The 14,715-nt window shown below is 37.8% G+C and overlaps 1 protein-coding gene across 7 annotated transcripts in view; it reads left to right on the top strand.

Moving 5' to 3' along the window:
- LOC122787886 (junction plakoglobin-like) overlaps positions 1-14,715 on the top strand; it is an 803,785-nt gene that overhangs the window by 268,651 nt on the left and 520,419 nt on the right. For all 7 annotated transcript variants that reach the window (XM_044054804.1, XM_044054805.1, XM_044054806.1 and 4 more), the window contains one exon: positions 5,603-5,804. In XM_044054804.1, the coding sequence (XP_043910739.1) occupies positions 5,603-5,804 (202 nt within the window). The remainder of the gene's footprint in view (positions 1-5,602; positions 5,805-14,715) is intronic.

Below are 14,715 nucleotides of genomic sequence, written 5' to 3'. Positions count from 1 at the left end.
GTACTAAAGTTTCTTAACTCCCATAAATAACCAGTGTCAGTGTGTCTGAAAAATCTCGACTCATCCACAAAGGGGCATTTTGCACATCTCCCACATCTTTTCATGCCCAGCCATACTTTGCCAGTTAAACTTGTCATGTCATTGAAAAGTGAATAACATAATTGATGTTTTAAACACTTCTTATTCCTATAAATATATGTGGGATAGTCCCCTACTATGTTTCTTGTCATATCGTCTGTTAACAATATATGCCAATTCTGAGCTATAGTTTCTTGTAATTTATTTATATTCATAGCATAAGGTAAAATGACTGGCAATTTAGATGGTACTGTTGTGGGAGTTGTTTTATGTGAATGTATGGGTCTATGAGAGAAGTATGATTTAGCTTGACCTTCTCTCTCTGATTTCACTTGATTATATATTCTATTAATCTCATGTTCTTCATACCCTCTCATTATAAAATTAATTTTAAGTTTGCCTAATTCATTACTGTACACTTCTTCGTTACAACAAAAATCTGGATAATCTCATTGTTTGTCCTTTAACTATATTGCCAAATATTCTGGGATTGTGCATGCTGTCTCTGTGTAAAAAAGTGGGCTTGTAGCAAGGTTTCCTATAAACTGTGGTGCTGCATACCCCTTGTTTTATCAGAATATTAACATCCAAGTAAACTATATTGTCTCGTGAATGTTTTATAGTGAATTTTAAGAAATCACTGCTTTACCCTTTCTGCTGTTGTTTTGGGGCTGAATTTACGTTTACACACTTGACAATATTAAAAGGATAATTTTTCTTATAGATTATGCTGCTGCTGGTGTGTCTTTCGGCTTTTCCCGGTTAGGGGTCGCCACAGCAGAACTCCGGTCCGCTAATGATTGACTATAGATGTTTACGTGCCGAGTTGCCAGCCCTGATGCACAACCTTCAATGAAGGTACACCCATTCACACTTGTCTCCACACAGAAGACACTTTAGCTGAGAATTGAACAGGACAACGTCTTACTGTGAGGCGACAACGCTACCGCAGCACCACCACCACAGTTGTCTCTTATAAATTATGCTAATAAAGAAAATAAAGAAACACTCATTAATAAAGAAAATAAAGAAACACTCATAATTCGCTTAGATATAGAGAAATCCTTTGATTCCCCTAAATCAGGACTATTTATTCAAAATCCTAATGTTATTCGAATTTTCCACATCTACTGTTCGTCTCCTAAAGAATATATATATATATATATATATATATATATATATATATATATATATATATATATATATATATATATATATATGTGTGTGTGTGTGTGTGTGTGTGTATATATATATATATATATATATATATATATATATATATATATATATATATATATATATACATACTGCTGCGGTGGTGGTGCTGCGGTAGCATTGTCGCCTCACAGTAAGACGTCCGGTTCGATTCTCAGCAAGAGCGTCTTCTGTGTAGACACATGCGTGAATGGGCATACCTTCGTGGAAGGTTGTGCATCAGGGCTGGCAACTCGGCATGTGAAAATCTACTGCCAATCATTAGCGGACCGGAGCTCCTCTGTGGCGACCCCTAACCGGGAAAAGCTGGAAGACACAACATATATATATATACACACACACAAATAATTTAGAGTATGTCAAGTTAGGTCCTTTTATCTCTGAATCTATGCATATAACAAAACGCACTAAACAAGGATGTCCCATGTCACCAATTCTATTTGCTCTGGCTATTGTAATATTGGCATATTCAATTTGTAACAATATAAAAATCAAAGGAATAGATGTTTATTAACAATACAATTCTAAAGTAATGCTATTTGCTGATGACCTATTACAAACATGAATACAAAAGAGACATCAAAAGAATTCGATATATTAATTGACAAATTTCACATGATTTCAGGACTCCATTTCAATAAATCAAAATCAAAATGTTTATTTTTAAATAAAAAAAGAACTGCAGACAAAGGGGGATCACATCATAGGGAAACAAGAATCTACCTTAAAATATCTAGGAATTGAGTTATGCAAGGATAATAATGAATTAGTCTCAAAAAAACTACAATAATATCATCAATACAATTAAAATCTCTGTGGAAAAATGGAACAAAATGCTATTAACATCTGAGGATAGAGTACAGTTAATAAACATGTTTTTACTGCCCACATCCTATATATAGCCTTGGCAATACAACTGTTAGCAGAAAGGAATATACTTAAAGAAATAAATTAATGCCTAATAAAATTTTTATGGTTTCCAAAAAGAAACAGAATAGCTTTAATGCATATCAGACAATGAAAACAGGGAGGATTAAACTTTCCTGATATAAAAACATATATAAAAGCATCAATATCTAAAACAATCTCCGATTGGATAAGTCCAAATTACTCAGCAAATTGGAAAGAATTACTAACTGTATTATCAATAAATGAATTTGATGTTACAAAAAAAATTCAAATAGAAACAGTTTGCCATGGCACATATTATGTATTAGTATGCAACATAACTAAACCCACAAAAACTCGTATGATTAATTATTACATTGACTCATTTAGGAAAATTATTAATGCAAATATAGATTTAAAAACCTGGTTTGATCTTTTAACACCATTTACAGTCACAAGGAACTTTCCACATAAAATATATAGAGAAATTATTAATTCATGGGAACAGAAAACACATTCGATAACCACATTGCCACAACAGTCAGGAAATCCTTCTATGTGGCACATCTCATTACTAAGGGCTTTTCATCCACGAAAAAGGAGGTCATTGTCCCACTGTACTTATCCCTCATTATACCCATTATAGAGTACAATGTCCCATTTGGTATGTACCTCACAAGACATCTGCAACAGTTGGAAAGGCCACAGAAATACCTCACTAAAAGAATCACAAGTCTAAAACAGATGCTCTATGCTGACCGTCTAAAAAACTCCAGCTCTACTCTGTCGCATATCATCTACTCAGAGGTGATCTCTGCTTAACATATAATGCCATGTCAAACCCAGAGCTGTTGGACATGCTACACTTAAAGAAATCCCAATCCCTCAGAGCCACACTCAAGGGATCTAAACCTGGTCAACACAATGAACAAAACATGCTGGAGGGATAGGTTCCTGTCCCAGAGACTCCCCATTCTCTGGAATAGACTGCCCATATATGCCAAGCAGAGCACCTCTTTGGCCCTCTTCAAAAGGATCCTTGATGACTGAATGGGAGATAGGAAATTCACCCCGGGGATCATGTCAGTCGCCCTGCTAAACAGGGGACCAGGGAAGTCAAATTCCTGGGATAAAATAGCAGGGGAACTGTTATGGCTAGGCTTGTATAGGCCCTAGGGAAGATAGCCTACTACCAACCTATGAATCTATGAACCTATAAGAAAGGGTTTGTTTGTTGACTCCAATGTATCAAAGAACTAAAAGTTTTAGACATGCAAGTAATAAAAACAACATACAAAATTCCACAACTGGACTGGCTAACTTTACAGAGTATTCTGTCATATTTGCAAGATTTAAGTAGAATAATTAACAATTTTTCATGTAAAGAAATACATAAATTTATGAAATACATGTATGAAATCATATATAATGACTTTGACCTGGGAAAGAGTATTTCAAAATTTTACAAAATATTGATAAACTATAAAACAACACGCAAAACCTCATATTGGAAATATATAACAAAAGGACACTCAGTACAGTTAACTGAAGCTATTAAAACAAATATCTTATTATCGATAAAATATACATCCTTTACACAATACTGGAAAATGTTTAATTGGAAATGCTTGCACAGAGCATTCTGAACCCCAGACAGAATCAATAAAATTAGTTCTTTTATAAAATTAATATGTTGGAGATGTGAGCAAGTACACAATGCAGATTAGAACCACATTTTCTTTGATTGTGTTAAAATTAAGCCATTTCAGAATGGTATTAACTTTCTACAAGCTTTATTTGATGAATCATTTTATTTAATTAAAGCTCTTGAATTATTAAATATGAATGAAGGTCCTCATTTAAATAGGTCAAACATCTATCTAGTATGGACTATACTTGCAATTTCAAGGAAGTGTATAACAAGAAGATGGAATACAAACACAATACCAACTTTGGAAGACTTCTACGGCCTACTGAAGACCACAGCATTATTGAAAATTAAAATTAAAGAACTAAGAATTTATCCAAAGCCATTTATCAACAACCCTTGGGGAAAAGTCCTATTGTTGATTGACACTATACAATAATTGATCAAACACTCTGATAATGGATTGGACATACTTATAAAGTAACTGTATACATTAAGATCTGTTACAGTGTCAGGCTAATGTAAATAGTGTACATAGTTATACTTAACTATAGTTATACTATACTATTATACTATAGTTATACTACTGGGGCCATGGTGGTGCAACGGTTAGTGCTGTCACCTTACAGCAAGAGGTTCTCCAGTTTGATTCTCGGCTACAGCGCCTTCTGTGTGGACTCTGGATGTCTTCCCCATGGTCCAGTGACACTTAAAGACATGCAGGTAGGTGCGTGAGTGAATGGGCGTGCCTTCTTTGAAGGTTGAGCATCAGGCTGGCAACTCTGCACCATAAAAATCAACTGCCAGTCATTAACAGACTGGAGTTCCACTGTGGCAACCCCTAACTGGGAAAAGCCAAAATACTTTTTTATGTATAAATACTATGGAATTCATTCAAACATATTTGAAAAAAAAAAAAATGTATGTTAACACAAACCCTGTTACCCAAGCAACTTTCTAAGTTTATTAGAGCAGTTTTTTTAAATCTGTTCCTTTTTTGGGGCCTTTTCTCCCATTTTGTCAGGGTTTGCCCAGGTTTCTTATACTTAATGGTTGAGAGGTATAACTTTACTTCAGATTTTTTGAATCATTATTCATATTGCCTTTTACTTCCTAGATTGTTTCATGCAAACTGTTGATTTTGAATTAAACAGACAGATGCAATCAAAAATACCAGTCTTTATGTCTTCTAGACAAATTTGCTTTGAGCTTTCAGTGCAAGCATAAATAAAAACCTTAATGATTTTCTGATGTTTTTTAACACATCTGCCTACTGTAAGCACATGCCCTGATTCTGATAGTAACAATCAAATTGTGGTTAGAAACAAGTCAATAGATGTATGCTGTTAAAATATCTGCCCTATACTTTATGAATTTGCACAAAAGTTTTTTCCTAATACGAGGTTTGTTTTTTTTTGTCCCACTCAGTATAGGAGTGTTTTAGGTGAATAATGATTAAAAACAAGATCTGAATGTATAGATTTAGTAAACCCCTCAGGCTCATGCTAATCAGATGCAAAAGAATTGATTTACAGCCTTGCATGTCGTAGACGTTCATTATCATTACTTTATCTGCACCTGGATTATGCGTTTACACATATGAATTGCTATAAGTCGATATTTCAGGATAGGTAAAGTAACTTTGAAAATGCCAATTGCTTCTAAACAAATTCAGCAGAATCTCAGATAACATTTAATCCAGTTTCTGTTTATTTGTGCCTTTCTGTAGCTGATTTTAAGATTATCCAGTCATTTCTGATTTATCTTCTGCAGCTCTCCAGTGGAGTCGGCACTCTTCTGGTCAATCACTACTCTGCACAACCTGCTGCTGTATCAAGAAGGGGCCAAAATAGCCTTACGCTTAGCTGAAGGCATAGAGAGAATTGTTCCACTTCTGAACAAGAACAATCCTAAATTTCTAGCTATTGCTGCTGACTGCCTGTATCTTCTGAGCTATGGAAACCCAGAAAGCAAGGTGAGACCACCACAAAACCTAAATAGTTTACTTTATTTGCAGTTCTAAATGTACTCCTTACACTTTGCGCTGTCAGTCAGAGCAAAGGTTATATATGTAAGCTTCCTCTCCTCTAAGCAAAAGAGATACATTGGGCAGCTTAAAAAACATAGTTTTTTTACTGTTTCTGTCTTAGCTGGCCTCATGAGTATCAGTTCATTATGAAACGGCAACTAGTATCAAATGAGTGACACAAAAGAATAGAATTTACATACTGTAACCAGTTTGTATCATTATTTGCATGTATAATGACACCACCAAATAGAAATGTTGCAATGGGATGAAAAAATAAGTGTTTGAAAATGTGAGTTTTGTATTTAACATCCCCAAATGAAAGAATTAACAGCTTTCTATATGTTTGAAAAACACATCTAAATCACATCATTTAAATAACACAAAATGCAAACAATATAGATAAAGTAACATAACTGATGAAACAATATGAAATTCTTCTTATTAGTATTATGTAACAATGTAATGATAATGGAATAGAAAGAACAATCTAGTTGACGTCCAAATGTAAAAGAAGCAAATTACTTATTGCAACAATATCTATGTCACCAAAAGAACACTATAAACATGTGTTGTCCATATTGCAAAAATCATATAGTGACGTGCATAGACCATCTAAATCCCTGGTTATCTGTTTCAGTTTTCTCACTTTGTTGGATCTGAGGTGTCTAGAAATTTCCATGTTACTCCACAGATATTTAAATGTGCACTTTGCTTCCAAAAATTAGTGAATCAAACTGTAACTCATGTAAGCAAAGTTAGGAAACAAGTGATGAATCATTTGACACAATTAAGACCAGCTGGTATAATGTTTAATGTCTTTGCCTGCCAAGAATAAGGTATACGGTTTGATTCTGACTGCTGGCCAATGCCTGTTTGGAGTTTGCATGATCTCCTTGTGCCTCTGGAGTTCCTCCAACCTCTGAAAAACATGCTGAGTGTTTCCACCAAGAATGGAGCTGTGGGCAGCAGCACAGACTTTAGATGGTGCCCTACAGCTTGAAGAGTTGTAAAGATCAACTGCTTTGGCCATCTACTGTGGTGTGCATTATCCTCATGAAAGGAAAATATGAACTTGATGATGTATAAATATGCTTCTAGGTGATTCAGTTGTGTTACCAAATGAACATGGGTATTTCCTGCTGATAAGTGGGACCCAAACTACACCTGGGACCCATGCTAACAATGGGAAGGGTGTATATCCCCCTTTTGGTCAGTGTGTGCCTCCCATAAAGCCCAGCAGTCCAGGGCCAATAAGCTGCAGGCCGGCTGATGTCCATTTGCCCACATTGGGTTATCTGGGATAGCTCTGGTGAGCAATAGCTGGATGTAAAATCAATCAACTTGTCAAACATGAATTAAGAACTGCTACACTCAATGTAGGTTCACTGACAGAACAGAGCTTGGAAGTGAATGACATGATGGTAAGGAAGAGGCTGGACATCCTATATATCCAGAAGACAAGATGAAAGAACAGTGCAACAAAACCACTTGGCTTGAGATTTGGAGCCTACCACTCAGGAAGACAAGCTAGAAATGGTGTAGGAATTGTGGTGAGGGAGATTTTCAGAAGCCAGTGAGGGATGTCATCAGGATTAGCAATAGACTCATGGCAATCAGACTCCAGCCTAATGATAGGGCAGTATTCAGAATCTCAGCCTATGCCCCACAGCAGGGTTGTGATAGTGAGGAAATAATGCATTCAGACAGAGTTGATAATAAGTGTCCTGAATGCACATATCAGGACAGACAGAACAGGATATGAGGACTGCCTGGGTCCACATGGGTGGGGCAACAGGAATAAAGAAGGAAAGACCATTCTAGTCTTCTGTCTGGCAGATGGCTTGATATTGGAAACACATAATTCAGAAAGTTACAGTCAGAAGATCAGATGCAAGAGTGAACAACATGCAACTCAGGCAGACCTCCTCATAGTGTGGAAAGGGCACTGGGGCTGAATCAGTGATTGCAAAGTCAACCCAGTGAAACAGTCTGCTCCCAGCATAAACCACCCATTGCCACAATCTGCTGCAAGTAGTGGTGTGAGAAGGCTCTAAGGGTCAACTGAGACTAAACTTAAAACCTGGAAGTTGACTGGAGAAAGTACAACAGTTCAAGGAATTACTCAAGGCAATAGCACCTCAAGAAGAAGAGGAAATAGGCAGAGATGATGAAGGATGGCAGCATCTCAAAAAGCATGTGAGGACTACAGAACAGATATGTGACCAAGCCAGGTGTATAAATAAGGTACATAAAGAATGCTGGTGGTGGAATACAGAAGTTCAGGAAGTCATCAAAAGAAAGGAAAAAAGTGGGATATAAAAAAGGCAGACCAGGCTAGGATGGAATACTGGTTGGCTAACTAAGAGCCAAAGAAAAGAGTGGCAATAGCACAAAACAAGGCTTCAGATGCACTCTACCAGCTTCTGGAAAGTGACTCAGTAGACTGCACAAAGAAACTATATCAGGTTGCAAAGCAAAGATGGAAAGATAAAGAAGATAGTCAGACACCCTTCATAAGGGATGCCATAAACAACCTTCTCACCAGTGCAAAGGACATCAAAGGCAGAAGAAAAGAGTACTTCCAGAAGCTTCTGAATGAAAACAAACACATAAACTGTACTGCCTAGACACACCCTATGATGAGAGAAGAGGAGGAGCTCGCCAGAGAAGAAGTAAGAACTGCACTAAGGAAAATTAAGTCAGGGAAAGCAGCAGGCTCAGATGAGGTCACAGCATTCGTAATAAATATGTTGGGTGAGATAGGGGAGAAATATCTCCTGAGGTTACTCATAACAGTACAGAGAGAAAGATGTATCATAGATGACTGCAGAATAAGCATACTACTGCTAGTGCTCAAGAACAAAGGGAACATTTGCAACTGTGGGCAGTACAGAGGTATCAAACTCCTATCACATTACATGAAAGTTCTGGAGGTGATTGATAAATGAATGCTCAAAGTAGCAGAAAGTAAGATGAGGGATGAGCAGTTTGGATTCAGACCAGGATGCAGCACAACTGACACAATGTTTGCAGTGAGACAGATAGTTGAGAAGAAGCTAAAAACGAGAAAAGAGTCCAACTGGCCATTCCTAGACTTGGAGAAAACATATGACAAGGTCCCAAGAAAGTTGATATGGGCAATCCTACAGTGGTTCAAAGTCCCAGAAACATTGGGAGAATTAGTGCAAGCTATACACAAGTACCCAATGACTCAAGTACAAACAGTGTTCAGTTTCACAGAGGGGGTCCTAGTGGGACTGGGTATGCATGAGTTCAGTTCTGAACCCACTGTTGTTCAAACTGGTGACAGACTACATTAGCAAACAGGTTGGAGTGGACAGATCAACAAATTTGCTGTATGCAAACAATTGGCATTACAGACAGACTTTGAACAAGAACTTCAGCAAAGGAGAGGAGAATGGAATGCAAAACTGAAGGCACAGGAGATGAAACTGAGTATAAATAAGACAGTTGTAATGGCAGCAAATAGAGGGTATCAGAAGAAGATGAGAATTGAAATAGAAGGGAAGATAGTGGAACAGTTTAACAGCTTCAAGTATCTGGAAGGGATGGCTGAGGAAAAGCGAAGTATGAACGAAGAGGTCAAAGCTAGAATCAGAGAAGCTGCAGCCAACTGGCATAGAGTGTTAGGTGTAGTGTATGTCAGCAGAATGCCAAAGAAGTTGAAAAGCAAGGTGTAGAAAACAGTGGTGTAACCCATACTACTGTGTGGTACAGAAACCTGGGCAGTGAAGGCAGAGCAGATGAGGAAGCTAGAGGTGATGGAGATGAAGTGTCTGAGACAAGTAGTAGGATGCACACTGTGGGACCGATGAACAAATGAGTTAAGAGCAGAAAGCAAAGTAGATCCAATTGCAGAAAAAGTCAAAGAGAATAGAATACAGTGGTTCAGCACATGTGCAGAAAAGCAGAAGAGAATCTGGTGAAGAAGATTTGGGACAGACAAGAAGAAGGCAAGAGGAAATGAGGGCATCCAGCAAAGAGTTGGAAGGAATGTGTAAGAGAAGACATGCAACAGCCAGGTATGAGTGTTGAAGAAGGTAGGAGAGTGGCACTGAACAGAGAGAGATGGTGACAGATGGCATGACACCCCAACCCCATGTAGAAAATGGGAAAAGAGGGGTTGATGATGATGATGATGACTGAAGCAACAAATGCAGACATACTGCATGGTTTGACCTATCATCATTAGTACAAAATGAATGAAAAGCTTTTACTAAATACTTTGCTAGTAATCACCTTCTCTTGTGTGAATAATGTGCTTATATATCATTGAACAAGTTGGCTGTAATGCCACACAGACATAAAATTACACAGTTGACAAAATTTGACTGTTTTCTCTGCTAGAGACAGAAAATCTCCAGGTTAATGTTTATCTGGAGGCATGACAGTATTATAAACACAATGAGAATTAACATAGTCTGTGATCCTGTGCATATATGTATGTATGCATGTGTGTGTGTGTGTATATATATATATATATATATATATATATATATATATATATATATATATATATATATAGATTCACTTTATATCCTCAAAATAATGAAATGTCGAAATTCAGTATTTCGAGGCTAGAAAGTAGAATTCTGAAAACAGCGAAAACTCAGAAGCGCAAAATTCAAAATCTTGCACACCAGAGATTTAGAATTTCAAGCATCTATTACACACACACACACACACACACACACACACACACACACACACACACACACACACACACACACACACACACACACTTCCCTCCCCACAGACAAACACAAGCTCTCTACTACATAAAAGCAGGGGGGCAAGCCCCCCTTCACCCCCCACACACCCCTAATATTCGAACTGAGGTTGCACTACATACAAACACACACAAAACACCACCACACAAGCTACATTCACCTCGCACACATCACAGCAACAAAACACACTAACACACACCACAGCCCCTACCCAAAACCCCTAACACATACACACTTACCTGAATTCATAACCACAACGAAATCTCAGAAGCGCGAAATTCAAAACCTCCGGTATTCGAGGTTTTGAATTTTGCACTTCTGCTGTTTCACTCTTGTCAGGATTCCACTTTATGGGCTTGAGATACTGAATTTCGATTTTTCAGTATTTCGAGCTTCTAAAGTGAATCCATATATATATATATATATATATATATATATATATATATATATATATATATATATATATATATATATGTTATATGCTGTTCTTGGCCACCAATGTCCTCACAACCATCAAACCCACCATCCTTTACTGACTCATTATTTCCCCATTTCCCCATACTATCTGGTTCCTGTGGACACCAGGCATAGAAAGTGAAATTCATATATTCATTGTTTACTGAAAATTTTCAATTATTTAAATACTTGTATATATATATATATATATATATATATATATATATATATCTGCAATGCACATCTTCCCATGTTTAAAACCAGCACAAATGATAATCAAACTGGAGATGTTGTACAATTTCAAAAATATAATCTTTAAGTTTTTTTTTTAAGTTTTTTTATGGCCTGGATAATACCTGAAAATAGTCCACAATGGGTAGCCCACCTTCCCAGATAATAAATGATTACAAAAATATGACAAAATGAACAGTGTTTCATAATTATGAGTAAAATACTCTTATGACAGCCCTTCATAGAGGTAATTCATTTTAGGTCCTGGATCTAAAGCACCCTGTATAGTTTACAATACCCCTTCTTTATAGCCTTTTACCCATAATATTGCACTCCTTTTTAATACATGTGGTTTCAGACATCTGTGGGCATCCTGGCATACAAGGCTGTGCCACACTTTCACTAGCATCATGTTAAGGATTGTGTATTATAATAAGGAACACTGTTTACAAGTCTAGCATTTGACATTGTACGGACTGCTGAGATACTTATGTACACAGCATACGTCATGAACATGCTTTACATTATATTGCATTAATGTGCCATACTGTACTAAATGTTAATTTTAACAGTTGTGCAGACAACATGTGTATGTGATGCTATATGGTACATATTAATGTAATATATATAGCATAGAGAAACATAACAAAATGTAATGAAAGCTGTCAGTGAGAGTACTGAGAACAGCACAAAACATGTAGTTTCACAAGTTAATACCTAGATACTAAGCTGATGGCCTATGACTCATCTATACGCTTAGTTATGTCACCCAAGTATAAAAAAAATACAAACTAATTCCCCTGGATTAGAACATTTTTTTCTACATACCCAAAGTGTAAATTTGCAGTCTCCCATACAGTCATCTAGACTTGTTTAAACAATTATAGTGATTTGCTTTATTTAACATGTAAAGCAAGTGTATTCTATAGACTGGGATAAAATGACTTAGAAACCTGTTGAACCAGCATGTGCTGTTGATTCTGTGATGGAGATTCATGTCTTTATAGCAGGTATTGAATAGCATATTGGTTCTGTGAAGGTGGAGGAGATTAAAAAGCCCAGCATCTTTCATCATCATCATTAACAACCCTCTTTTTCTCATTTATACACGGGGTCAGGGGTATCATGTTAACTTTCGCCATCTCTCTCTATTCAATGCCACACTCCTGCCTTCATCGACACTCATGCCTGACTGTCACAGATCTTCTCTCTCACAATCCATCCACCTCTTTGCTGGACACACTTGTTTCCTCTTATCTTCTTCCTGTCTGTCCCAAATCTTCTTCACCAGATTGCCTTCTTTTCTGCACAAGTACTGACTCACCGCAATCTGTTCTCTTTGATCTTTTCTGAAATTGGAGTTACTTTGGCTTCTACTCTTATGTCCTCATTTCTTCATCTGCCCCACAGTGTGCATCCTACTACCCATCTCAGGCACTTCATTTCCATCACCTCTAGCTTTTTTGTCTGTTCTGCTTTTACTGCACAGGTTTCTGTACCATAGAGTAGTAACGGTCACACCACCTGTTCTGTACACCTTATTTTTCAGCTTCTTTGGCATTCTTCTGTCATACACTACACCTGAAACTCTATGCCAGTTGGCTGCAGTCCCTCTGATTCTAGCTTTGATCTCTTCATTCAGACTTTGCTTCTCCTCAGCCACCTCTCCCAGATACTTGCAGCTGTTAACCTGTCCCATTATCTTTCCTTCTATCTCATTTTTCAGCTATTTCTGATTTCTGTAATTTGCTGCCATTATCATAGTATTATCTGTACTTAGTTTCATCCCATGTGCCTTCCGTTTTGCATTTGATTCTCCCTCTATTTTGCTAAAGTTCTTGCTCAGAGTCTGCCTGTAATGCCACATTGCATACGGTATCTTTGTTGATCTGCCACCTCTGAACTGTTTGCTTATGTAGTCCTTCACCAGTATGCACAGCAGTGGGCCCAGAGCTGAACCCTGATGCACACCCACTCCTACTTTGAACTCCTCTATGAAACCGAAATAAACACTGTTTGAACTTTTGTCATTGGATCCTTGTACATAGTCTACACTAATTCTACCAATGTTTCTGGGTCATCAGACCACCCAGTACTGGCCAAATCAGCTTTCTTGAGACATTGTCATATGCTTTCTCCAAGTCTAGGAAGTCTCAGTTGGATTCTTTACTCATCGCTAGCTTCTTCTCAACTATCTCTCACTGCAAATGCTGGGTCACTTGTGCTGCATCCTGATATAGATCCAAACTGGTCTTCTCCCACCTTACCTTCTACTTCTCTGCATATCCCTTTATCAGTCACCCTCTCTATGACTTTCATGCAATGTGATAGGAGTTTGATATCTACGTACAGCCTACAGTTGTGGATGTTCTCTTTGTTCTTGTACACCAGCATGAATATGCTTGTTCTCCAGTCATATGGGATATGCCTTTCTCTCCACACTGCTATGAGAACCCTCAGGAGCCACTTCTACCCTATCTCACCCAGCATCTTAATCATATCTCCTGTGACCTCATCTGTGCCTGCTGCTTTCCCTGACTTCATTTTCCTTAGTGCTATTCTTACTTCTTCTAGGGCGGGCTCCTCTTCTTCTCTCATTGTAGTTTGTGTCTGAGGCAGTAGCATTTATGTGGGGTTTTCTTCATTTAAAAGCTGCTGGAAGCACTTCTTCCATCTGCCTTTGATGCCCTGTGGACTGGTGAACAGGTTGTTGCTGGCATCCCTTATGAAGGGTGTCTGATTATCTTCTTTATCTTTCTGTCTTTGCCTTGCAACCTGATATAGTTTCTTTGTGCAAACTGCTGAGCTACTTTCCAGAAGCTGGTAGAGTGTCTCCAATGCTCTGTTCTTTGCTATTACAACACCTTTCTTAGCTTCTTTGTTAGACTATCAGTGTTCCTTCCTAATCTGGCCCATCTTTTGTATCTCCCACTTTTCCCTGCATTCCTTCTTTCTTTTGATGACTTCCTGGAATTCTACATTCCACTATCAGCTTTCCTTATGTATCTTATTTCCATACCTGGCTCGGCCACATATCTGTCTGTAATCCTCACACATGCTACTTTGAGCTACTGCCATTCGTCTTCAACTCCATCTATTTCCTCCACTTCTTGGGGTGCTACAGCACATAAAAAAAATCCTTGCACTGTTTACCTTCTCTCCAGTCAACTTCATGGTCTTTAACCCAACCTTTCTTGACGTTACAGCCTTCTCTGACCACTGCTTGCAGCTGATTGTGGCAATCAGTGGCTTATGCTGAGGGCCAACTGTTTCACTGAGGATCACCTTGCAATCTCTGATTCTACCCCAGTGCCCTTTCCCTACTAGGAGTAAATCTACCTGAGCTGCATGTTGATCACTCTTGTATGTGATCTTGTGACTGTGTCTATTTCTGAACCATGTGTTGGTTACTATATATC

The sequence above is a fragment of the Protopterus annectens genome, chromosome 13.part0, assembly GCF_019279795.1.
Source record: "Protopterus annectens isolate FY-2018-M chromosome 13.part0, PAN1.0, whole genome shotgun sequence".
Classification (NCBI taxonomy): domain Eukaryota; kingdom Metazoa; phylum Chordata; order Ceratodontiformes; family Protopteridae; genus Protopterus; species Protopterus annectens.
The sequence above is the reverse complement of the archived record's forward strand: the minus strand, read 5'-3'. Positions and strand labels throughout refer to the sequence as shown.